General features: G+C 42.7%; 1 protein-coding gene across 1 annotated transcript; it reads right to left on the bottom strand.

Moving 5' to 3' along the window:
- Positions 1-520: 520 nt before the first annotated feature.
- Positions 521-25,359, bottom strand: LOC112256520 (saccharopine dehydrogenase-like oxidoreductase). Its single transcript, XM_042325501.1, has 12 exons — positions 25,018-25,359; positions 20,478-20,590; positions 12,948-13,028; positions 12,582-12,711; positions 4,702-4,751; positions 4,427-4,557; positions 4,212-4,329; positions 1,979-2,098; positions 1,786-1,842; positions 1,555-1,666; positions 1,383-1,464; positions 521-1,299 (listed from the first exon to the last, which is right to left on the bottom strand). The coding sequence occupies exons 1-12, from the start codon at positions 25,214-25,216 to the stop codon at positions 1,209-1,211; spliced, it is 1,284 nt and encodes a 427-aa protein (XP_042181435.1). The 5' UTR covers positions 25,217-25,359; the 3' UTR covers positions 521-1,208.
- Between the last annotated feature and the right edge of the window lie 221 nt (positions 25,360-25,580).

Below are 25,580 nucleotides of genomic sequence, written 5' to 3' on the forward strand. Positions count from 1 at the left end.
TTTCTTTCCATCTTTGTTTTAATTATGATAGGCTCATGTTTTACCGGTATGCCATACTGGCCCTTTTATCGGTAATCACCCGATTGAATCTGAATGGCACAACCGAAGGGTGATGATTGTAATAAAGATTGTTAACCGTTTTCAATTCGGACGTCTGATCTCTTCTTTCCCAGACTCTAACTATTTCCAGCCTTCCAATATCCTGCATGCACATTCAAGTATTTAAATGGACCTACGTCCATCAACACTGCTTTACATTTCAATATACCTCAACACTTGAAATAGGTCTGAGCCAACTACATCAAATATTAACTGTAGAGCCAAAATAAAGCCAATGTTCCCGCGTTTGCGGAGACTGCATTCACGGCAAACGCTGCACGTCGGCTCAATCTGAAATTACCCCTAATTTTTTTATTCTTCTGCAATACGGATTTAATCCCCACTTTAGAGTTGTCAGACCGGGACCTCTGTGAAACTAAACTGACTGGTCAAGTGAGGAATCAGACACGAGGCTAGTTTATTTCAGTAGTGTTGGGTTTTATTCAGCCAAGTAGAGAAGACCTACAGCCCTAGGAGAACAGAACCTGTCCAACACACGCTCAGTGAATCACAGAAGACACTGCAAAGTTGTGGGAAGGATCATCCCAGCTTTGTGTGTATGTAGTACCCAAACAACCATTTAACAAGCAGCAAGCACTACTTTGTTGATCATTCCTTAAACAGATCCTACTAAACTATATTTGATTACAGCACACCATCGCTCAAAGGAGGAATTTCTGATCCTCTTGAAGTAAGGTAGGTTTCAGACAGTGCTTGGAAATTAAACAAGTATTGATCAGAGGAAGGACAGAAGCATCATAATGCAGTCAAGCTTTTTTTTGAGAGAAACAGGCACTCACAGGCATTAATCTACTGAGCCATGACAAACTGCACATCCATTGGCGAGTTAGAGCGGGGGCACCATTATTTAACAAGAAGGAAACTGTCTCTTTAAAAACTAGTCACAGACAAGCAGAAGGTCTTCATTATTGGGCCATGTTGCAAAGTTGAAAGGGAACACCCCCCCCCAAAAAAATCAGATTTTAAACACTGAAACATAACCTTAGACCTAACCCTAATTAACTAAATGTTTCTGCTAACCAAGTTTCACTTTGCAGCATGACCATCTAGTGATAAGTGCTGATGACATGGGGGTCAGGGGTCACACATTAGATGACAGAGAACTGGATGCCATGCTTGTTGAGACGCTCCACCAGCTTAGTTTTGGCAAAGGTTGCTCCTGGGGTGTACACACCGCCCCTAAAGAGAGAGGAGGTTGAGATAACATGCATCAGATGTAATACAACAGCCGCACAAACACTACCCTGTGTGTGTGAACTCACTTCTTGGGGAGGGCGGTGGGCTCGTTCAGGATGGTGATAGCGGCCTGTACCATGGCGATTGGCGTGGCCACGTAGCCCGCCTCTGAAACAGGGAGAGAAGCATTGTGTTAACCCCAGTGGGGACAGATTAGGTGGAGGGCTTGGACTAGTACGTTTTTGAGTGTTCAAGTACCTGGTCCTTGGACTAGTGTGCGGATCTTAGCATTGGGTCGTCCCTGGCTGGGGTCCTGTCCCTCAGTGTAACCTTCTCCGTAGAAGGCAAACTTGAAGGACGAACCCTCCATCTGAGTGACACAGAAACACACCAATCACTGACTAGAAGGACCAACCATCCATCTGAGTGACACTCAAACACACCAATCACTGGCAATTTTGCAAACAAGAGATATTCATAAAACTGTACCTGCTTTCTTGTCGGTCCATCCTTGGAAAACAAACCAAAGGAGAAAAACTCTGGATACTAAAGACAGAGAAGAGGGTGGAAAATAGTTAATGAGAGAGGTTTGAGGTTCATTTTGTGTGTGTGTGTATATATATATATATATATATATATACACACACACACACACAATCAATGTGTGTGTGTCCTTGTTCACCTTAATCAACAGGTCTTGTCCAAAGCTAAATTTGACCAGGAACCAGAACATCATCCCAGCGAATAGCATCTTGACAATGTTGGCCACACCTCCTACTCCTGCATACGCACCATACTGGACCTGGGGTCACACAAAAGGCCAAACAGGTCACAGAGGTCCATTTCTCAACTGAGTTTGGACATGAGAGCCACATCACACTAAATGTGTGGATTGCCCAGAGAGAGAGTGAGCGAGAAAGGGGGGCTGAAGCTCATTAGCTAGAATTTGAATTGCAAGGGGGCTGGGCCCACAAGGGAGGAAATGTAGGGAAAATTAAAAAACAAAAAGTAACTTTCAAACCTAGGGAATTCATGGCTAATTGAGGTGAAACAGTCGTTCTGCTCATAGATTATCCTCTTAAATGGAACTACATCATTTGAAACAACTAGTAATGCGGTGTACTCCATGAGTGGTTCAAATCTCACCTTTCAGGTAAAAAAATAGTTAAATTGCTGAGGTGTAGTCACTTGAACATAAGCTCAAGTACACAGTACAAATATTTTACTGTACATGACGTATTTCCTATGGAACAAAAATGTATGAATAAGGCTTGAAATGACATGTTTTCAAATTATAAAAGCACTAACTATAAGATGTAACCTTCCTCATAACTGTGAAATACATACTTGTATGTTTAGTGTTAGAGAAAATGTGCATATATTCGAAAGTTCTCTCGATTAAAACATCTGCCCCCATCGCTATGAACGTCACAGAGCTGTAGCTTGGCTTCCTGAACTCGTGAGGAATTCACCTTTCATCTCATAATAATCTTGTCCATCTATGACAAACAAAGTGTTTAAAATCCATGCATTATTTTAGATGAATGGCTACAAACCGATCTCAATGTGCTATAGTGATGAAACCACTCTCCCCTGCTGTGCTACAATGTAAGGATTGCAGGCATGTGCCTTGTCAGTGGCTGTGACGCAGGGCTCAGCAAGGAGTTGATGGACAGTCGGAAAAGGGAATGAAATGGTAGGAGGGATATCCCAGCTTCAAGTCGTTTCAGATTTCACATCCTATGTCACACAGGTGCAAAAAACATACTACCGTGTCTGTGGGAACCAGGGCTATCGCTCAGTCGTAACTGGTTACAGAACCACGCAGGTCCCCTAAACAGAGGACTTTACACCTAAGATTATGTATGTAGTAACTACACATGGACACAGAGCCCAAAGCGGGAGGTTTAAAAAAAATTAAAAATTTAAACTTTGTTATTCGTACCAGAGCGTGTCTTTCTTTGACTTGAATGCCGTTGTAAACGACTGCCAACTTTCCAGGACATATACGTCTTACATGGGAAGAAAGCTTCAATTCTTGTTACTCTAACTGCACTGTCCAATTTACAGTAGCTATTACAGAAAAATAATACCATGCTATTGCTTGAGGATAGTGCAGCAACTGGTTTGATATATTCACCTCTGAAGGTAAATAATGTCCTTACATTCAGTAATCTTGCTCTGATTTGTCATCCTGAGGGTCCCAGAGATAAAGTGTAGTGTAGTTTTGTTTGATAAAAATATATTTCTATATTCAAATGTAGGAACTGGGGTCTACAGCTTGACCCCACTGCTGTCTCTGGCTCCACACCCACCCCGCCCGGCAATCTAGATGTGTGAAGGTTAGTTAGTGTATTTTCTGTAGGGAAGCTAATGATCCATCATGTTTGACATTCCTGGGAGTGTGTAAACATACAAAAAATGCTATGGTAATAAAAAAAAATTATGTTCTCTATAGTTAGTTGACGATGTATCAATTGACAAATTCGGCACAATTATTCATTTCACATTTCCACAAACCTTTCAAATGGTATGAAGAATATGCATATCCTTGCTTCAGGTCCTGAGCTACAAGCAGTTAGATCTGGGTATGTCATTTTAGGAGGAAATTGAAACAAAAGGGTCTGATCCTAAAGACGTTTTAACATAAATAAGGCTTACATCAACTAAATGTACTCCATTATCCCTTGCAATGAAGTTTGGAGCCAACACTATTACATTAAATACATACAAGTCATCACCCCATGCCCTAGCTGTGATGCACACACAGACACCCAAGATTTATTAGGCCATATTCTATTTCTCACGTTTAGACAGAGCCACATCCCACTAAAATTGCACTGTGCAAAATTGCACAAGAACACACACTGCTCTCTCGCTCTGTGTGTGTGTGTGTGTGTGAGAAAGAGACCTACAGGTGTTTCCTGGTGTTCCTCCAGCAGAAAGCGTTGAGATCTCTTCACCACCGAGGGGTCGGCTCCCATGAACGGAACTGCATACTGCTGAACCTCATTACTGTAGAACAGGGCACTCCTACACACACACACACACACACAGTAAAGTTAATATCAAAGAAACACACGTGCAAGCGCAAACACACACACACACACACACACACAGCTCCCTGTACCTGCGTTTGATCTTTGAGCCCACCACAGGGAGAGGTTTGTGTCCAAACTTCTTCCTGAGGCTCCGCAGCTTCCCGCTGTCAGCAAAACCATAGATGGCCGACTTCCATGTCCCGTCATTGATAGAACCACCCTGAGACGGAGACAGAGAATGGAGTACCAACAAACTTTTAAAAACGGATTCTTACAAGGATGAGGCAGGGATTACAATGATTTACTGTTTACAGGACAAATGAGGCCAGGGCAGTGTGTGGGTTTATGGGTATTGGAGTCTTACCTCAGGTCCTGTGCTGACTGTCAGGAAGCTCTCTAGAGCTGTGAGTGTCCCTGTGATAAGAGAAGAACACAACTGTGACACACAAACACACACACATAAACAGCTGAAGTAAACTAACCTCAGGGAGAAGTATAGATTGCAAAATAGTTGGGAAGAGATTTGCAATGTACCGATTCCATGGCACATGGTTTATGAACAGGTACGCAAAATGACGGCAGATTCAAAACATTGCATTTTTCAATTTAAATTATGCAAAATTCTTGCAACCAAAGGGGGAGGCTTGCAAGCCGAAGAACACCATCCCAACCGTGAAGCACGGGGGTGGCAGCATCATGTTGTGGGGGTGCTTTGTTGCAGGAGGGGCTGGTGCATTTCACAAATATATATGACATCATGGGGTGGGAAATTATGTGGATATAGTGAAGCAACATCTCAAGACAACAGTCAGGAAGTTAAAAGCTTGGTTGCAAATGGGTCTTCCAAATGGACAATGATCCCAAGCATACTTCCAAAGTTGTGGCAAAATGGCTTAAGGACAACAAAGTCAAGGTATTGGAGTGGCCATCACAAAGCCCTGACCTCAATCCTATAGAAAATTTGTGGGCAGAACTGAAAAGCATGTGCGAGCAAAGAGGCCTGCAAATCTGACTCAGTTACACCAGCTCTGTCAGGAGGAATGGGCCAAAATTCACCCAACTTATTGTGGGAAGCTTGTGGAAGGCTACCTGAAACGTTTGACCCAAGTTAAACAATTTAAAGGCAATGCTACCAAATACTAATTGAGTGTATTTAAACTTCTGACCCACTGGGAATGTGACGAAAGAAATAAAAGCTGAAATAAATCATTCTCTCTACTATTATTCTGACATTTCACATTCTTAAAATGAAGTGGTGCTCTAAACTGACCAAAGACAGGGAATTTTTACTAGGATTAAATGTCAGGAATTGTGAAAAACTGTATGTAAAAGGTGTATGTAAACTTGGTATATTATATATATATATATATACACACACACACACACGAGGCTAAGGTGCATGTAAACTGTGTATATATGTACAGTTGAAGTTGGAAGTTTACATACACCTTAGCCAAATACATTTAAAATCAGTGTTTCAGAATTCCTGACATTTAACCCGAGTAAAACTTCCCTGTCTTAGGTCAGTTAGGATCACAATAGGTTGGGTGAATTGTGGCCCATTCCACCTGACAGAGCTGGTGTAAATGAGTCAGGTTTGTAGGCCTCCCCCTTTTTCCTCCAAACATAACAATGGTCATTATGGCCAAACAGTTCTATTATTGTTCCTTCAGACCAGAGGACATTTGCGATCTTTGACCAAAAAGTGCGATCTTTGTCCCCATGTTCAGTTGCAAACCATAGTCTTGCTTTATGGCTGTTTTGGAGCAGTGGATTCTTCCTTGCTGAGTGGCCTTTCAGGTAACTCTGGGTCTTCCTTCCCTGTGGCGGTCCTCATGAGAGACAGTTTCATCATAGCTCTTGATAGTTATTGCGAATGCACTTGAAGGAACTTTCAAAGTTCTTGAAATTTTCCATATTAAGTCATGAAGGTCAGTCAAAGTAATGGACTGTAATTTCTCTTTGCTTATTTGAGCTGTTCTTGCCATAATATGGACTTGGTCTTTTACCAAATAGGGCTTCTTCTGTTTACCACCCCTACCTTGTCAAAACACAACTGATTGGCTCAAACGCATTAAGAAATACATTTCTCAAATTAACTTTTTTTTTTGTAACAGTATTTTTATTGGAATTTCACAATTTTCACCCATATTAAGAGATACAACAACAGAGACAAAGCACACAGAACAAAAACAAGAAAAACAGCACCCACTTACACATATCTACGTGCATATACATACACATACATACATACACACATACATATACCCATGCATATACACACACACGCATACACACACATATACACACCCATACATACATACACCATTTTCCTCTTCCCGCTCCGTGCTTCTCTCACCCCATCACCATCATTGCGTCTCTCAATACATACATTTTAAACAAACTTACAAACAGAAATTAAACAAAAAAGCTCAGTTTAAACCAAGAGGTTAGGTTCCACACATGGAACGTACAGTGTAGTTCTGAAATACATAGATCCCCGCCATTCTAAGAGAATCCTTGCAGCATAATATCTGATACCTCAGGTTCTAGGTAATTTAGATAAGGTTCCCATACTTTGTAGAACTGGTCTGTTTTAGAATGCAAATGTCAGATATTCCAGAGGCACCCATTCAAATAGTATCTTATGCCAATCTTTAATAGAAGGAACCTTATCACTAATCCACTGTAAAAGGAATGTTTTCCTCGCTGCGAAGGTAAGGATGTTGTAAAGCCTCCTTTTACCGACAGAAGTAACATGCCTACTAGGGAGACCTAACAGTAAAGAAACTGGGTCCAATTCTAGATCAACCCCTAGGATCTTTTCAATTTCTTGCAGAACACCAGACCAGTATCTTTGTATTTTGGTACATGACCATAAACAATGTGTTAGGGTGCCTGTATCAGTTTTGCATTTAAGACACTGAGGGGAAGAGGAAGTGGGGCTAAAAGCATGTCTGCGATTTGGGGATATATGCAATGTGTATTATTGTTAATTGGATTGCTCTAGTACGGTTACATATAGATATTGTTTTTGCATATCTCCAAATGTCCTCCCACATCTCTTCATCAATAGTAACAGACAATTCCTTCTCCCACACTTGTTTCACCCTCCGTGTGTTGACAGCAGAAAAGGACCTTAAAGTATCATAAAACAGACTTACAGACATTTTCCTGTGGGAAAAAAGCATTCTTTCAATGACAGACACATCAGAGTTACCAATTAAGGTGGTGCTCTTCAGAATATAATGTCTTACTTGTAGGAAGCGGAAAAAGTCCTGCTTTGGGAGTCAATATTTCTCAACCATCTGCTCAAATGACAACAAAATCTTATCAGCAAATAAGTCATTTAGCCTGCGTATGCCCTTATTAAGCCATAAGTTAAAGCCAGCATCCAGCAATCCTGGACTGAAATCTGGGTTGTTAAGAATTGGGGTAAGAGCAGAGGTTAGTTTGGACCTTCCCAGGAAGCGTTGAACTGACCTCCATACTTTGAGTGTGTTAAGTGTAACGGGATTATTGCAGTGGTCTTCTACAGACTTGAAACTCCTGAAAAATAAAAGATCTTGTAAGGGGTATTTTGAAAGAGAAGTCTCAATGTCTAACCAAATAGAGGAGTCATCATTTGTGATCCAGTCAGAAATATAACAAAGGTGGGCACATTGATAGAACCTGATATTGGGCAGGTCCAAGCCGCCCATAGAACTTGGCAGCTGCAATATTGCCATCTTAAGTCTTGGCTTGCGTTTACTCCATATAAAGGAACTTAGCCATCCATTTACATCCTTTATTACCTTATTGGAGAGTAATACTGGGATCATTTGGATTGGGTAAAGTAGTCTAGGTAAAATGTTCATTTTCAAGAGGGATATTCTACCCAACCAAGAAATCGGGAGAGAGTTCCAGCGATCCAGATCCTGTCTTATTGTATCAAACAAGGGAACAAAATTGGCTTTGTACATTAGCTGGAATTTAGGAGTTACAAATATACCCAGATACATGAAACCTGAGGGAGACCATTTAAAAGGGAAGGGGGAGAAGTATTAGGTACAGAGTGTAGGCTACCAAGTGGCATAGCCTCTGACTTAGTAAGGTTAATCTTGTAGCCTGAGAATTCGCTGAATAATTCAATAATATTAATAAGAGATGTAATTGAAGTCTCGGGACTAGAGATGAATATCAGGACATCATCAGCATACAAGCTTATTTTATGGTGAACATCACCAATGAGCAGCCCCTGTATAGCAGGCGTTACCCTGATGGCCTCGGCCAGTGGTTCCATAACGAGTGCAAAGAGGGGGGGGGATAAAGGACAGCCCTGTCTGGTACCTCTGTGTATAGAGAAGCTATTTGACCGTAGCCCATTAGTAAGGACAGCAGCCTGAGGATCATCATATAAAACTTTCACCCATTTTATAAAGTTGTCCCCCAGACCAAATTTATTTAGAGCAAATAATAGGTAAGACCACTCCACACGATCAAATGCTTTCTCAGCATCTAGGGAGAGCACAAGACCATCCACAGCACTTTGTTGGTAGGCTTGAATTACATTAAGAAGCCGCCTGACGTTGTTGCATGACTTACGGCCCCTAATGAAGCCAGTTTGGTCTCCTTTCACAATTAGTGGCAGTGAGTCCTCTAATCTTGTGGCTAGAATTTTAGAAAGCAATTTTCTATCCACATTCAGAAGGGAAATTGGTCTGTATGAGGAACAAGACTCTGGACATTTTCCCTTTTTGAGAATAAGTGAAATGTTGGCTTCTCTCAGCGTTTGAGGGAGTTGGTCATTTGAAAATGAGTGGTTAAACATATCACGCAATGGCTCAAGGATCAGGCCATGGAACTCTTTATAGAACTCACTACAAAACCCGTCTGGTCCTGGGGCCTTACCATTTTGCAGATTCTTAATTGCGAACATTATCTCTTCCTTGGTAATAGGGGCATTAAGGAGGGACCTCTGCTCTTCGGAGATAGTAGGGAGCTCAATCTTACAAAATAAGTTCTCCATTAATTTGGGTGCATCCTTTGGCAGTTCTGAGGCATAAAGGTTTGTATAAAATTTCTTAAATGAGTCACTTATCAATTTATTTTCATATAAATGATTACCATCAGAATCAGTAATAGTAGCAATTGACTGAGAGTCAGCCCTCTTTTTAGATAGGTATGCCAAGTACTTTCCTGGCTTATCGCCATGTTCATATAGCTTTTGCCTGACAAATCTAATTTTCTTTTCAGCGTCCTGTGTTAGGAGAGAGTCTAACGTTGATCTAATGACTGATATTTCCTTTAATAGGGCAGGAGTGGGCGTTTTAATGTAGTCCTTCTCTTTAGTTCCTAATTCACCCTCTAACATTTTTTGCTTTTCCCGCTTTTTCCGTCTCTTAGTAGCTGTGTATGACAATCAGACCCCTGGCATACGCTTTACAGGTCTCCCAAAGGAGCGAGGTGTTATCTGTTGATTGAGAGTTAATAGAGAAAAATGCTTTAAACTCTTATAAAATATGATGTGAATGTATGGTCTTTAAGAATGGTTGAGCTCAACCTCCAATGTCTTGACCGATTGAATGCCCCGTTGAGTTTTATGTCCAGGATCACCTCAGCATGATCAGATATGACTATGCTTCCTATCCTAGTGGATAAAACAGACTGCAAAGACATCTTGGGCATAAAAAAATAATCTATTCTAGTCTGACATCCATGAGGTGCAGAGACAAAAGTGAACTCTCTGTTGGAGGGATGGAAAGCTCTCCAGACATCCGCATACCCCAGATCATCACAAATAACTTTAAGTGACTTAGCTTGAGGAGAGAGTGAAGCTATACCGCTGGGAAACTTATCAATAAGGGGGTTCAACAAGCAGTTCAAATCTCCTCCAACCACTGCAGTGTCTGAGTTTAATTCTGAAAAGTCTAGAAATGCCTTAGTGAGGAAATCAGGGGGGTGAGCAGGGGGGAAGTAAATATTCATTATGGAAATGTTCTGCCCTTGTAAAGTACCATTAATTATAACAAAGCGACCAAATTTATCTTTCACACAATTCAAGACCTTAAGTGGTAAGTTCTTTTTCACCAGAATTGCTACACCTCTACTTCTGGATGTAAATGATGAGAAAAACACTTGACCAAACCCTCCTTGTTGTAATTTCAGGTGCTCCTTATCATCCAAATGAGTTTCTTGCAACAGGGCAATATCAATATTTTATTTTTTCAAAAAAGACAGTACTTTCTTCCTTTTAATGGGGTTATGGCTCCCTCTAATGTTCCACGTACATACACGCAGTCTGTTATCTGCCATTGTATCTTGACCATTCAATATCCAGAATGGATCCTACTGTAAAAGTGGGGTGGTACCTTTTTCCATGTGTTGAACTCTCCTCTATCTCACTGAGCATAAACAAAAAATATGAACCCTGAACTCGAACTATACTAAACCCAAAAATTAAACATGTAAAAATCCATAAGGGGGTTTTCCCACTAGCTAACATGCAGGGGATTTCAACTCTCCAATGTAGACTCTTAAGTCCGCATTGCCGCTCAATAGCCTCATCCTTTATATATATGGAAAAGAAAATCAATAGAAGAAGATTGAGGCTCTTCCACCTAAAACCAAGCCTGGGAACCAATATGGATTCACACATCTCAGCCTGAGCTATAGCGGCTATTACTTTAGCAAGAAAAATAATAAAGATACGAATATTACTGAGCCGGAGTACGTGAGGACTCACACCACTGTTTCATGATCAGATTCAACCAAAAATAAACAAAGTTATTCAATGCTGTTGAGGTGCAGCTTAAAGTTATTTACCCGAGAGAGTCAATAAACGCAGCAGCCTCTTCAGGTGTGTAGAGCTTTTTAGGTGATCCGTTGACCATAATCTTCAATGTGGCCGGGTACAACAGTGCGTAGTCCAGCTTCATTCTTCTGAGTCGAGCCTTCGCCTCATCAAACGCTTTGCGTCTTCGTACAACTGCTGTGGAATAATCATTGAAGAATGAGACCTTTGGACCTTTATGTTGACTACCATCAGAGCCGATGTTTCTAGCCGCATCCATGACGGTGTCGGTGTCGGTGAAGTTGTGGAACTTTATAACCACCGGCCGTGGGTGCTGATTGGGACCGGGTATCGGTGCTTGAGAGCGATGGGCTCTGTCCAGCTTCACACGACCAGCCTTAGTGTCCATTTGTAGGTAGCCAGGGATCCATTCCTCAAAGAATTTTACTGAACGTGTCCCTTCAGAATTTTCCGGGAGTCCCACAACACGAATATTGCATCTGCGTCCTCGATTATCCAAGTCGTCAATGTGCTCCGCCATTTCGCGCACCTGTTTCTCAAGTGCTTTTATCTTAGCGTCCATAGATGTAGTTGAAGTTTCCACTGCAGCAATTCTCCCTTCCGCCTCAACGACACGTTTCACAACGCTCTGTATTTCAGCTGAATGGCCTGCTATTGCTTCCAAGACCGTTCTTATCTTAGCATCGATCACTTTAGTAATGTTATCAGTCATCTTTTGAATCATCAGGTCCATTGTGCCTGGATCCGCAATGGTGTTAGCTTCGCTAACGTTAGCTAGCTCCTCATGCACATCCACAGGGGTGGTGGTTTTGGTCGACTTCTTAGTAGTTCTATTGGGCATGTTGTCGGAGATTTTTGCGAAATAGTCGTCAAGACTCATTATATGGTAACTTATTTAGCCAATTCTACCACTTTTTCAAGCTAGGAGATTAATGTAAGAATATAAATTTACGAATGCCACGAGAGCTCGCTGAAACACCGTGTTCTCTCTACGGCGCCATTTTGTCCTCCCTCAAATTAACTTTTAACAAGGCACACCTGTTAATTGAAATGCATTCCAGGTGACTACCTCATGAAGCTGGTTGAGAGAATGCCAAGAGTGTGCAAAGCTGTCATCAAAGCAAAGGGTGGCTACTTTGAAGAATCTGAAATATATTGATATTTGTTTAACACTTTTTTGGTTACTACATGATTCCATGTGTTATTTCATAGTTTTGATGTCGTCACTATTATTCTACAATGTAGACAATAGTAAAACAAAGAAAAACCCTGGAATGAGTAGGTGTCCAAATCTTTGACTGGTCCTGTATACAAATAAATATATATGGGGGATTGGAAATTATGCATATAATTATATTGATGGAAGCTACCATTTATCTGCAATATTAAAGCTAATCTACCCCCCAAAATATTTGTATAAAAACCCTCAGGGAGAGAACACACATACACACCTTTGAACTGGTCCCTGGTGTAGAGGACTCCCATGTCTGCAGGTATGGAGTCGAAGCCACAAGCCCCCACAATGTACACTCCTTTATCAGCTGCCTGACTGTCGTAGTTCAACTGCATACTCTCTAGGAACTACACAGACACACACACGTAATAGGGAACAGCATGGCATCCAGCAGGCCTCCCATTACACCTAGTGGTGTGTGTGTGTGTGTGTGTGTGTGTGTGTGTGTGTGTGTGTGTGTGTGTGTGTGTGTGTGATATTGCTTTCGACTATCAATGCCTGTCAGCTCTACAGGAGTGATGTAGTGTAGGGATCAGGGTCAATTAGGGCTTGAAGCCTTGTGAGTGTTATGTTGTCCACTTACCTGGGGTTCTCCACAGATGTCAATGCAGTGTGCCCCGTTCTCCACGCATGCCTTTACCACAGGTTCGCCCCAGAACCTGTACTACACACAAACACATAAACAAAACTCCTTCACCAAGGTGCTTGTGTCATGACAGTAGAATTTATACTCCAATATAATTTATTTATACATTTTGTATGAAGGCCTTTAGAAGTCATTGTGATTTCATGTCATGTTCAATGTCTGGTCACTGCTGGACCATGCAACTGTGTGTTACACTCACAGCTATCGCTTTTCTCTGGACTGGCTAATCTAGCGTGAACCGAATACAGTTCTCAGTTCGGCTTTCCTTTCAAACCTCCCCTGAAACGCTCTGGTGCCCCCCTGGGGAGGCGCACCTAGGGCTGTGGCGGTCATGACATTCTGTCAGCCGGTTATCGTCATGCAAGAGACTGCCAGTCTCACGGTAATTGACCATTAATTAACATGAACAAGTTAAACATCTCCAGGCATACAAGCCACTGACGCACACCTTTGGAACATCTACATTTTAAAAAAGTAATACATTAATTTACACTGAACAAAAATATGAATACAACATTTAAAGTGCTGAAATAAAAGATCCCAGAAATGTTCCATATACACAAAAAGCTTATTCCTCTTAAATTTTGTGCACAAACACAAAACATCCCTGTGGGTGAGTATTGTATCCTTTGTCAAGATAATCCATCCACCTGACAGGAATATCAAGAAGCTGATTAAACAGCATGATCTGCCTCCAGCATCGTTTTAGAGAATTTAGCAGTAAGTCCAACCGGACTCACAACCTCAGACCATGTGTAACCACGCCAGCCCAGGTCCTCCAAATTCGACTTCTTCACCTGCGGGATCATTTTAGGAGGGGGGAGGGGGGTGCTGAGGATTATTTCTGTCTGTATTGAAGCCCTTTTGTAGAGAAAAACTCATTCTGATTGGCTGGCCTGACTCTACAGTGGGTGGGTCTATTCCCTATGGCTGCACCATAGATTAGGGCCCAATTTATTTATTTAAATTGACTTATTTCCTTATATGAACTGTAACTCAGCAAAATCTTTGAAATTGGTGTATTATACAAAAATATTAAAACGCAACATAGGCTGCTTAGGTTTTATAGTGGAGCTGTGCATAATATGAGCAAATGAGAAAAAATATATAAACAACACTTAGTTGACTCCACGCATCAACCACTGAGAAGCATACTCTCGCTGCGCAACAGGTCATTTTCCGCCCAAACTCTGTAAACCATGGGCTCGCCAACCCTGCTTCTGAAGCTACCCAGCGCTTAATTTAAGAAACCAAATGAAACCTGTAAAAAAACATTGATAGTAACAGGGTTTCACTAAAATGTTGACAGCCCCTCTGCACGCTCGATACATTAATAAAGGAGAGAGAGGAGGTGGATATGCATGCTGGATCAGATATTTTGTATAGCTGAAAAATTAAAATGGGTCACCCAATTAATTATGAAAATGTAAAATTATTAAATACAGATTCCCTGTAGGCTAAATGTAAGCCGCCCTGCACAATCAATAAACTAACAGCATCGCCTAGGGCTATACGTTATCTCCCATACTCATGGATATAGATTTTTGGAGCAATAGCAAAAGGCAACCTGTCCATCCAGTATGCATAATAACAGTCCACACTCAAATGCCATTACTTGAATTTTGGAGTATAGGCTAGACCAAATTATGTACCAAAGACATCTTAAATCCGTTTTGTTTTATGTTTTTCTGCCATGCCTAATATGTGGTAGGCTATGTATTGTAGAACAGCACCATCATTTTAATTCAGTTTTTCTTCTGGGGTGAGGGCTCATAAACCTATGTATAAGCTCTAATATGCGTACGAAAGCGTCAATTTCATTGTGTTAGGCTTTGAAACAACATCCACAACCATGTCAACCTGCTGTTGAAATTCTTTCTATAAATGATCAAAGCCTCTCAGATCTGTGCATAGGGTCCAGGGGTCCATTTGGGATTGGGACCTGTCTGTTCTGAACAATACATTTCTATCTGAATTTTGTGTAACGTTGCACCTTCCTGAACACGCCCCAGGATGTGTTTGAAGAAGGTAGGGAGTAGACAGAGGCTGAGGTGATGATCAGACTTGACAACAGTGCCCCCTACTGTTGAAGATGGGAATAGACACTTTGCACTTCACTTCATGCAGAGTTCTGTGGTGAAGCTGTGTATCACAATGACAGGGATTCTATCACACCCAGTCACACCTGACAGCCCTGTAATGGCTGTGTGTTTACACAAGGTGCACTGGTGATAGCCATCATCATCATTGCAGGTGTTTCACAAGCTGTGAGGTTATGGCCTTACTGCTATCAGGCCACTATCTGCAGCCCCATGGCACAACAGGAGAGCAGAGTGGTGATCAGGTCTGATATAACTTATGACAGACTCATTGTGTCTCTGCAGTACTTACACAGTGTGTATGTCTGTGGGTGTGTGTGACTGCTGTAGTGAATTGCATCTCCAGTCAGCTCTGCTACCCAATCCAAGCCCGGCGTTTTTTCGTCAATAACTAACGTACTGGTAGGGCTCGGGTATCATTCAATTGATCACGAACATTTTGAAGCCGAGCCATTTGCACAGTGGGGCGGCAGGTAGCCTAATGTTTAGAGCATTGGGCCAGTAACCGAAAGGTTGTTGGATCGAATCCCCGAGCTGACAACGTCAAAATCTGTCGTTCTGTCCCTGAACAAGGAAGTTAACCCACTGTTCCCCGGAAGGCCGTTATTGTAAATAAGAATGTTCTTAACTGACTTGCCTAGTTAAATAAAGTTCAAATTTAATATATAAAAAGTCATATCTGCTTCAACCTCGTCAAATATAAGACAGGAGAGATTTCACAGAAAATAAAAATGTTCCTTGAGTTTTGTCGGAGTTTAGTGACGAAAACTATTTAACAGTTCACTGCTCTCTAGGGTTGGGCAGTATCCAGATTACCATATCGTCATACCGTCCTTCATGCCTTTTGGGCATTCATCACCAGAACGCTAACAAAAGTAGCACAAGTAATAGCAAATTTCTATGGAGCCTGCTAGCTAAATATGTGAACGAGAACAAACAAAACTAATTGCAAAGACAGGCAATCCAGCTCATAAAGTTGTACATGTATAACTAGGTGCTACAGAACGTCAGTTTTCATGAGTTTGGATATTTACAAGCGAATGTGAACTAGAGAAATTGAGCAAATGAACAAAGTTGACACATGCTTGTCTGAAGGAAAAACAGTAATGGCTCTGGAGCAGCATGTGTACATGCTGTGTCTGTGTGGAGCCTGGAGTCGCTAGGGCAACGGGCCTGCCTGCTCTGCTCAGAAAAGATGGGGGAGGAGCAGACAGGAAAAGAACAAAGAGGAGAAAAAAAGGAAATCAAAAGATAACAGCTGTACAGATAACTCATCCAAAGGGCTTTGACTTCCTAAACACGGCAGAAAGTCAACACAATATGATGCACCGTCACCTTATTCATTTCAGCCACTTAAGATGAACTACTATAGTAAATACATTTTTAAGAAATATGTTGCTGCGTTTTGTAAAAGCTTATATAAAATGCTTTCTGTTGTAATTTCTGCTCTCCATCAGACTAATTGTGTGCTTAAGTTGTACTTCTCCACTCAGATGAGATATCATGAACGGGCATTCTAAACTCAGCAAAAAAACAAAAACAAAAAAACAAATCCCTTTTTCAGGACCCTGTCTTCCAAGGATAATTCATAAAAATCCAAATAACTTCACAGATCTTCATTGTAAAGGGTTTAAACACTGTTTCCCATGCTTGTTCAATGAACCATAAACAATTAATAAACATGCACCTGTGGAACGGTCATTAAGACACTAACAGCTTACAGAGGGTAGGCAATTAAGGTCACAGTTATGAAAACTTAGGACATTAAAGAGGCCTTTCTACTGACTCTGAAAAACACCAAAAGAAAGATGCCCAGGGTCCCTGCTCATCTGCGTGAATGTGCTTTAGGTATGCTGCAAAGAGGCATGAGGACTGCAGATGTGGCCAGGGCAATAAATTGCAATGCCCGTACTGTGAGACGCCTAAGACAGCGCTACAGTGAGATGGCGACCAGCTGTCCGTCCTCTTGCAGTGGCAGACCACGTGTAACAACACCTGCACAGGATCGGTACATCCGAACATCACACCTGCGAGACAGGTACAGGATGGCAACTGCCGCCCGAGTTACACCAGGAACGCACAATCCCTCCATCAGTGCTCAGACTGTACATCCTCACCAGACATCACTGGCAACAACGTCGCCTATGGGCACAAACCCACCGTCGCTGGACCAGACAGGACTGGCAAAAAGTGCTCTTCACTGGGTAGTCGCGGTTTTGTCTCACCAGGGATGATGGTCGGATTCGCGTTTATCGTTGAAGGAATGAGCGTTACACTGTACTCTGGAGTGGGATCGATTTGGAGGTGGAGGGTCCGTCATGGTCTGGGGCGGTGTGTTGCAGCATCATCGGACTGAGCTTGTCGTCATTACAGGTAATCTCAATACTGTGGGTTACAGGGAAGACATCCTCCACCCTCATGTGGTACCCTTCCTGCAGGCTCAACCTGACATGACCCTCCAGCATGACAATGCCACCAGTCATACTGCTCGTTCTATGCGTGATTTCCTGCAAGACAGGAATGTCAGTGTTCTGCCATGGCAAGTGAAGAGCCCGGATCTCAATCCCATTGAACACATCTGGGACCTGTTGGATCGCCCCAGAAATGTCCAGGAACTTGCAGGTGCCTTGGTAGAAGAGTGGGGTAACATCTCACAGCAAGAATTGGCAAATCTGGTACAGTCCATGAGAAAGACATGCACTGCAGTACTTAATGCAGCTGGTGGCCACACCAGATACTGACTGTTACTTTTGATTTTGACCCACGCTTTGTTCAGGGAAACATTCAAGTCTGAGGAACTTGTTCAGTTTATGTCTCAGTTTATGAATTGTATGTTTTTACAAATATTTACATGTTATGTTTGCTGAAAATAAAACGCAGTTGACAGTGAGAGGACGTTTCTTTTTTTGCTGAGTTTATAAACAGACAGCACTCCCGACTTTTGTAGAGGTAGCCAGCCTACTTTTTTTCTGCTAAAATGCAAGATCGGCTTTAAAAGCTACAATATGTACATTTTTAGGCGACCTGACCAAATTCACATTAAAAAAAGTGAGTTTAAAAATGAATCTGACATCCTCATTGGAAGCAAGTCTAAGAAACGGTAGATCTGTTCAATGTGCGCTATTTCTATGCTGCCCGTTCTTTAGTTTAGTTTTGGGTCTTTTACATTCAGTTTTGTACTCCAGCTTAAAATACAACATTTGGTTATGGGAAATATATTTCACAGCTGTTTAGATGGTACAATGATTCTCTACACAATGATTGTGACAAAAAAAAATAATAATCTGAAATTAGGCAAACTACTAGAATTTTAGCAACCAGGAAATGGCTGAGCGGTTTCTGCATATTGCATTTTTAAGCAAAACAATAGGAAATGTAGCTGGCTACATTGTTTCTATGATAAGCATTAGAAATGTGTCGTCCATGTATTGTTTTTCAAAAAATACTTAGCTTTTTCATTGTAAGCTAATTTACCTGTGTGGCTGCCAGCTAAATAGCTTTGCACTTTGTCATCTGATGAAAATGAAGCTATTTTCTGCAGAATGTGTTTTCTGTGAAGGAAAATGCTATTGCACAAGTTGACTGCAGGGGTTAAAAAGCAGCTATTGAGCAGGGCAGTCAAGAGGAGCTGTTGCTATGGATACATGTGCTAACTAGCTAGCGCCATGAGCATAGTGCATGCAGAGCGAGATGCCTGTAGCAGGGAGTGAATGACTGACAGAGGAGCAGTTAATGGATTTACTTAAGAAGGAAGTTATTTCTGACTTCAGGCAGGGCTTTAAATTGGGAAGAAGCAAATCGGGCCTAGGTAGGGTAAGGCCTGAATGTCACAGGCATGGGTAGGGCTCGGGTTTAAAATGCATGCCCGTGGAGGGCTCTACAGTCAGTACTTACTGGCCCCACACAGTTGAGAACAATGGCAGACAGAGTCAGGCTCTTCCACATCAGCCACGATGACCTCCACCGCAGACTGACTAATCTAGTGTGTCCACCCCCTTGCTTCACAGTAGGTATGGTGTTCTTTGGATGCAACTCGGCATTCTTTGTCCTCCAAACACGACGAGTTGAGTTTTTACCAAAAAGTTATATTTTGGTTTCATCTGACCATATGACATTCTCCCAATCTTCTTCTGGATCATCCAAATGCTCTCTAGCAAACTTCAGGCGGGCCTGGACATGTACTGGCTTAAGCAGGGGGACACGTCTGGCACTGCAGGATTTGAGTCCCTGGCAGCGTAGTGTGTTACTGATGGTAGGCTTTGTTACTTTGGTCCCAGCTCTCTGCAGGTCATTCACTAGGTCCCGCCGTGTGGTTCTGGGATTTTTGCTCACCGTTCTTGTGATCATTTTGACCCCACAGGGTGAGATCTTGCGTGGAGCCCCAGATCGAGGGAGATTATCAGTGGTCTTGTATGTCTTCCATTTCCTAATAATTGCTCCCACAGTTGATTTCTTCAAACCAAGCTGCTTACCTATTGCAGATTTAGTCTTCCCAGCCTGGTGCAGGTCTACAATTTTGTTTCTGGTGTCCTTTGACAGCTCTTTGGTCTTGGCCATAGTGGAGTTTGGAGTGTGGCTGTTTGAGTTTGTGGACAGGTGTCTTTTATACTGATAACAAGTTCAAACAGGTGCCGTTAATACAGGTAACGAGTGGAGGACAGAGGAGCCAGAAGGTCTGTGAAAGCCAGAAATCTTGCTTGTTTGTAGGTGACTCAATACTTATTTTCCACCATAATTTGCAAATAAATATATTGTAGGATTTTTAATGTGATTTTCTGGATTTTTTTACTCATTTTGTCTGTCATAGTTGAAGTGTACTATCTATGATGAAAATTACAGGCCTCTCATCTTTTTAAGTGGGAGAACTTGCACAATTGGTGGCTGACTAAATACTCTTTTGCCCACTGTACATGGGAGGCAAAGGGCGCTCCAGTACAGTAAATGGCGGTAATGCACCATAACATTAGATACCAACCCCATAAACCCCACAGAAGAAGAGGCGGGGGAGACAATGGTAGATAGCTATATCTAGTACACACCAGTAGAGTGTCCTTTGCTGTAATGGATGTGTGTGTGTGTGTGTGTGTACAAGGTGCACTGGTGATAGCCATCATCATCATTGCAGGTGTTTCACAAGCTGTGAGGTTATGGCCTTACTGCTATCAGGCCACTATCTGCAGCCCCATGGCACAACAGGAGAGCAAGTGTGGTAATCAGGTCTGATATCAAGACAGTCTTATATATGAACACAACGGTTGAGGCAGCACTGAAATACTGCTTACTTATGACATTGAAGTGCTTACACAGTGTGTGTCTACAGTATTTAAAATGTGTGTGTGTGTGTTGCATCTCCACAGTCAGTACTTACTGGCCCCACACAGTCGAGAACAATGACAGCCTGTTTGCACATGGCAGCCAGAGAGTCAGGCTCTCCCACATCAGCCACGATGACCTCCACTGCAGTCCTCAGCTCCGGTTTACCTAATAACATAGCAGAGAACTCAGTCATTTCACCTTTATATTATAAACATCTACTTACCAATACACCACATTATGTGTTTAACTAAATCACTGGAGGACTTGTCAAGGACCAACACCACCACCACTGGGCACAACAGTGTCTCTACTTCTTAAGGCGGCTGAAGAAATTCAGCATTGCCACCCCGGGTCCTCTCCAAATACTACCACTGCACCATCGACATGGCCTGGTACGGGAACAGCTTCATCCACGACCGCAAGGCCCTCCAGCGGGTGGTGAAGATGGCCCAGTACATCAGTGGGAATGTGCTCCCACCCATCCAGGACATCTACTGGAAACGGTGCCTGCGGAAGGCCTGCAGCATCATCAAGGACCCCACACACCCCAGCCACAAGCTGTTTACTCCCTTACCGTCAGGCAGACTGTATCAGAGCATGAGGACTGATACCAACAGGCTCAGAGACAGTTACTATCTACAAGCAATCAGATTGCTGAACACGTTCACTGGACTGAGCACCTGCTCTGACTCTCCACACCTTAGCACACATGCACGCATACAATTGCTGCTACCAGACTCTTATGATTGATTGCTAAATGCTTCCCCAAAACATGCAAATAAAAATTAATTGTGGCTTCCTGTATTATACTGTTGGATTTGACATTTTGAACATTGAGATATTAAATAAATTATCGGAAAGAGGCATAGAATCAAAGGAGAAAGAGACTGGACCTATGGAATGTGTTGGGGGACAGGAGCAGAGCACCGTGATGATACAGGGGAGACAGATTGACATCTGTGGATTAGATGAAGGAGGGGCTGAGGTCATGGGGTGAGGACAGCACTGTGTTGATACAGGGGAGACAGATTGACATCTGTGGATTAGATGAAGGAGGGGCTGAGGTCATGGGGTGAGGACAGCACCGTGTTGATACAGGGGAGAGAGATGGACATCTGTGGATTAGATGAAGGAGGGGCTGAGGTCAGGGGGTGAGGACTGATTCCCTTAAGGGAGTAATAAGGGTTTGGTATCCCTGTTACCCTCTTCCTCCATAAGATGTAAGGATTGGAGAGAAGGCGTGTCTTAAGTAGGATGTATGTAACTGTGATGGAGATAAATGTTTTTGGTGTCTGAAAACAGCTGTACAGAACCTTTGGGAAGGATTAAACTTGGTTAAAGCTTCTCTAGCGTCCGTGAGTTATTTACTCTGAAAAATAAGAACCTAACAATACTTATGCTAAAATGTTTATTCTATTCTACTGAGCCATTTGCTTCATGTTCCTATTCTTATCTTGTATTATTTCTTACTGTTGCTGCATTGTCCAGAAGGAACCTGCCAGTCAGAATGTCGTTGGACGGTGTATCCTATGTGTATCCTGTACATACAACTAATACAACCTGAATCTTTAACTAACTATGATGATACATGAACAACCTGGTTTAAAAAGCCCAGTGACCAAATAGTTTGTCAGACCCCTGAACTGAATTCTGCATGTGTAGCCTGTGTGTGTGATCTGTGTGCACATAGCCTATCCTTTAGCTTGGGGGGAAACAGACATTGCTATCCGTGTTCCCCAAGCCTCCGTGTCACTGTTGCCTTCAAATGTAGACCAGATAAAAGATCTAAGTACTAAAAGCTGCTATATTTGTATTCTGGTTCAATAAAGTACATTTGAGGAGCATCAACAAGACACCGTTTGTTCTCTTTTCTATCCTGCTTTGTCGGGCCGGGACAATGCCTATATCGCAATATCTTTTCCATGGCAGAAATGAGAACACGAAGCCGACCAAACTCCTTTGTCCTTTAAAAACCTGCTTCATGTAAAGTACTGTATTACAAGAGAATGTTGGTTTCCAACATTCCTAAAGAAGTTATATTTCGCTTTAAGTCTTGTTTCCTTGCCACAGCACCAATGAGTATAGCGATACTGCTATCGTCCCGGCCCCACAATGCTTTGCATCAACCCCCTGAATAAGTTAACATGTTATAATGCACATGGCACATTACCCCCTGTAGCTCATGACTAAACATGGACTGTTGGAAGTTAGGCACACGTTGAACTCTGTGCCATAGCCATAACAGATAGGAAAACACTGCCCTATTGAAACCTCAATGATGGAGGCAAAACATGGGCCATAAAAGGATGAATGGCTATCAAATAAGTCATATTGTACACATATGACAAAGCACACTACGTGTCTCTTGCATATCCCAAACAAGCTCTCTAACATACCTGCAAATGTATTATATTTAGAAGATTTCGCCTAACCCATGACAATTGTGTCTGAAATGTCAACCTGGCCATGTGATGGGGAGCATGTAGACTGTCACTGTTGGGCAGGGTAACCATTGAGAGGCCAGGGGGTGGATTTGTATAGAGCCTATTGCGCTGCAGGGGCATGTTCAAACAGCTGTTGGTGAGGGCTATGCCAGGAGGGCAGAAGGAACAAAGCACAGCTCCATTCTCCCTGATGCCAACCCCAGGAGAACCTAGGCTATCCCTTTTCTGGCAAGCCAACCACTCTCCAATTTAAAATGAATACTGAATGTATTGAGCGCTGCAACTTTGTAGAGTGTGAGATATCTGGTCTGACAACATATTCCCAGCTACCACAACAACTACTATTGACAGACATTCCTTATGTCTGTGCAATTGAGATGTATACTTCTTTTTTTTCTGCAAGCCTAGGGCAGTAAGCGCAATGCAAGTGCAGAAGATCCTTGGTCAAAACACTTGGTTGTACAATAACTGATACAACACAGTGACTAGGTTTTAAATTAGTCCAGGTGAGTGTCCTGTTTGGCATGACACACAGTAAACTCAGTGTAGACACGATGACACCGAGCTGTCAAGAAAGCTTCCTTGAATCCCCCTGGAAAATCCGATTACAATGCACAATGGTGTCAATCAACTAACTAGACCAAAGGTCATCACTGGTTAATCTCTCGTGGACAGTGTAAACATATTTACGGGAAACTTTAGACCTGATTTAACTGGGATTACTCTCTAGTTAGCATCCAGCGTGACCAAATTAAAATGTGTAATATAAATTGTATTAGCTAGTTTAGGGCAATGTCAATGAAGCCAGTCTGATGATGATGCTCGGTCGCCAGACTTTGAGCGCACTGATTAAGATATAAATTCTAAAGACCTTATTGTCCCTAGAATTTCTAAGCAAACAGTTGGAGGAAGGGCTTTCTCCTATAGAGCTCTATTTTTATGGAATGGTCTGCCTATCCTTGTGAGAGACGCAGACTCAGTCTCTTAAGTCCTTACTGAAAACTCATCTCTTCAATAGGTCCTATGATTGAGTGTGGTCTGGCCCAGGGGTGCGAAGGTGAACGGAAAGGCACAGGAACGACAAACTCCCCTTGCTGTCTCTGTCTGGCTGGCTCCCTTCTCTCCACTGGGATTCTCTGCCTCTGACCCTATTACAGGGGCTGAGTCACTGGCTTACTAGTGCTCTTCCATGCCGTCCCTAGGAGGGGTGCGTCAGTTAAGTGGGATGAGTCACAGACGTGACCTTTCTTTTCCAGTTTTGCTTCCCCCCCTCGGGCCGGAGGAGGAGATCTTCGTGGGCTATACTCAGCCTTGTCTCAGGGTAGTAAATTGGTGGTCTGTTGATATCCCTCCAGTGGTGTGAGGGCTGTGCTTTGGCAATGTGGGTGGGGTTATATCCTGCTTGGTTGGCCCTTTCCGGGGGTATCGTCAGACGGGGCCACAGTGTCCCCCGACACACCTGTCTCAGTCTCCAGTATCTATGCTGCAATAGTCTATGTGCAGGGGGGCTAGGGTCAGTCTGTTATATATTGTGGAATTATCCTGTCATATCTGGTGTCCTGTGTGAATTTAAGTATGCTCCCTCTAATTCTTTCTCCCTCCCCTCCCAGAGGACCAGAGCCCTAGGATCATGCCTCAGGACTACCTGGCCTGATGACTCCTGGCTGTCCCCAGTCCACCTGGTCATGCTGCTGCTTCAGTTTCAACTGTTCTGCCTGCGGCTAGGGAACCCTGACCTGTTCACCGGACATGCTACCTTGTCCACTCTCTACCGCACCTGCTATCTCGACCTATGAAAAGCCAAATGACATTTACTCCTGAGGTACTGACCTGTTGCACCCACAACCACTGTGATTATTATTTGACCCTACTGGTCATCTATGAACGTTTGAACACTTTGAAGAACAATCTGGCCTTAAATGGCCATGTACTCTTATAATCTACACCCAGCCCAGGCCACCCCTCAGAGCCTGGTTCCTATCCATGTTTCTTAGGTTCCTGCCTTTCTAGGTAGTGTTTCCTAGCCAACGTGCTTCTACAATTGCATTGCTTGCTGTTTGACTGGGTTTAGGCTGGGTTTCTGCATAGCACATTGTGACATCTGCTGATATAAAAAGGGCTTTATAAATACATTTGATTGATACGTACCGAGGGTTCCGGCGGCCTGCTCTAGAACTTTGTCCAGTTTCTGTCTGCTTCTCCCAGCCACAGCCCATTTCAGCGTCCCATTCGGCCCCTCCGATACGGTCCTGGCCACCTCTTCAACCACAAACTGCCCGGTGAAACCCGAAGCACCAAAAATAACAATGTGATAGGGTCTGCTAGAGGAGGTATCCACCTTCGCCATAGTTACAACTAGTTATACGCAGGGAAACGCAACGACGCGAGAGTGTATGGGAATGAGCGAAATGCAAGGAGCGTGCTAATATAAATGACAGATAGCAAAGCTGTCACTTCCGTAGTCTGATGATGATGCTCGGTCGCCGGACTTTGACCGCACTGATAAAGATATGAAACCTAAACACCGCTGATGCAAAATGGTCTGCATGCACAAACAAAGCGTTTTATTGACGTTAGTTTAAATACAGCTTTTTGTATTTGTTATCAACATGTTATTTGATGTCATTAACATATTAAATGACATAACCAATTGAAACGCTGATATCTGAAAAGTAGGTGTGGTTGTAAACGTTTTGGTTTACAATTGGATG

Source organism: Oncorhynchus tshawytscha, linkage group LG08 (assembly GCF_018296145.1).
Source record: "Oncorhynchus tshawytscha isolate Ot180627B linkage group LG08, Otsh_v2.0, whole genome shotgun sequence".
Taxonomy (NCBI): Eukaryota; Metazoa; Chordata; class Actinopteri; order Salmoniformes; family Salmonidae; genus Oncorhynchus; species Oncorhynchus tshawytscha.

Bases quoted from the DNA above. Each gene is read 5' to 3' on its own strand.
- LOC112256520 (XM_042325501.1), bottom strand. From the start codon at position 25,216: ATGGCGAAGGTGGATACCTCCTCTAGCAGACCCTATCACATTGTTATT. The intron at 2,099-4,211 runs GTAGGTCTCTTT...GTGTGACCCCAG, and splicing joins AGGAACACCAGGAAACACCT to GTCCAGTATGGTGCGTATGC. The intron at 1,465-1,554 runs GTACTTGAACAC...TCCCTGTTTCAG, and splicing joins CACACTAGTCCAAGGACCAG to AGGCGGGCTACGTGGCCACG.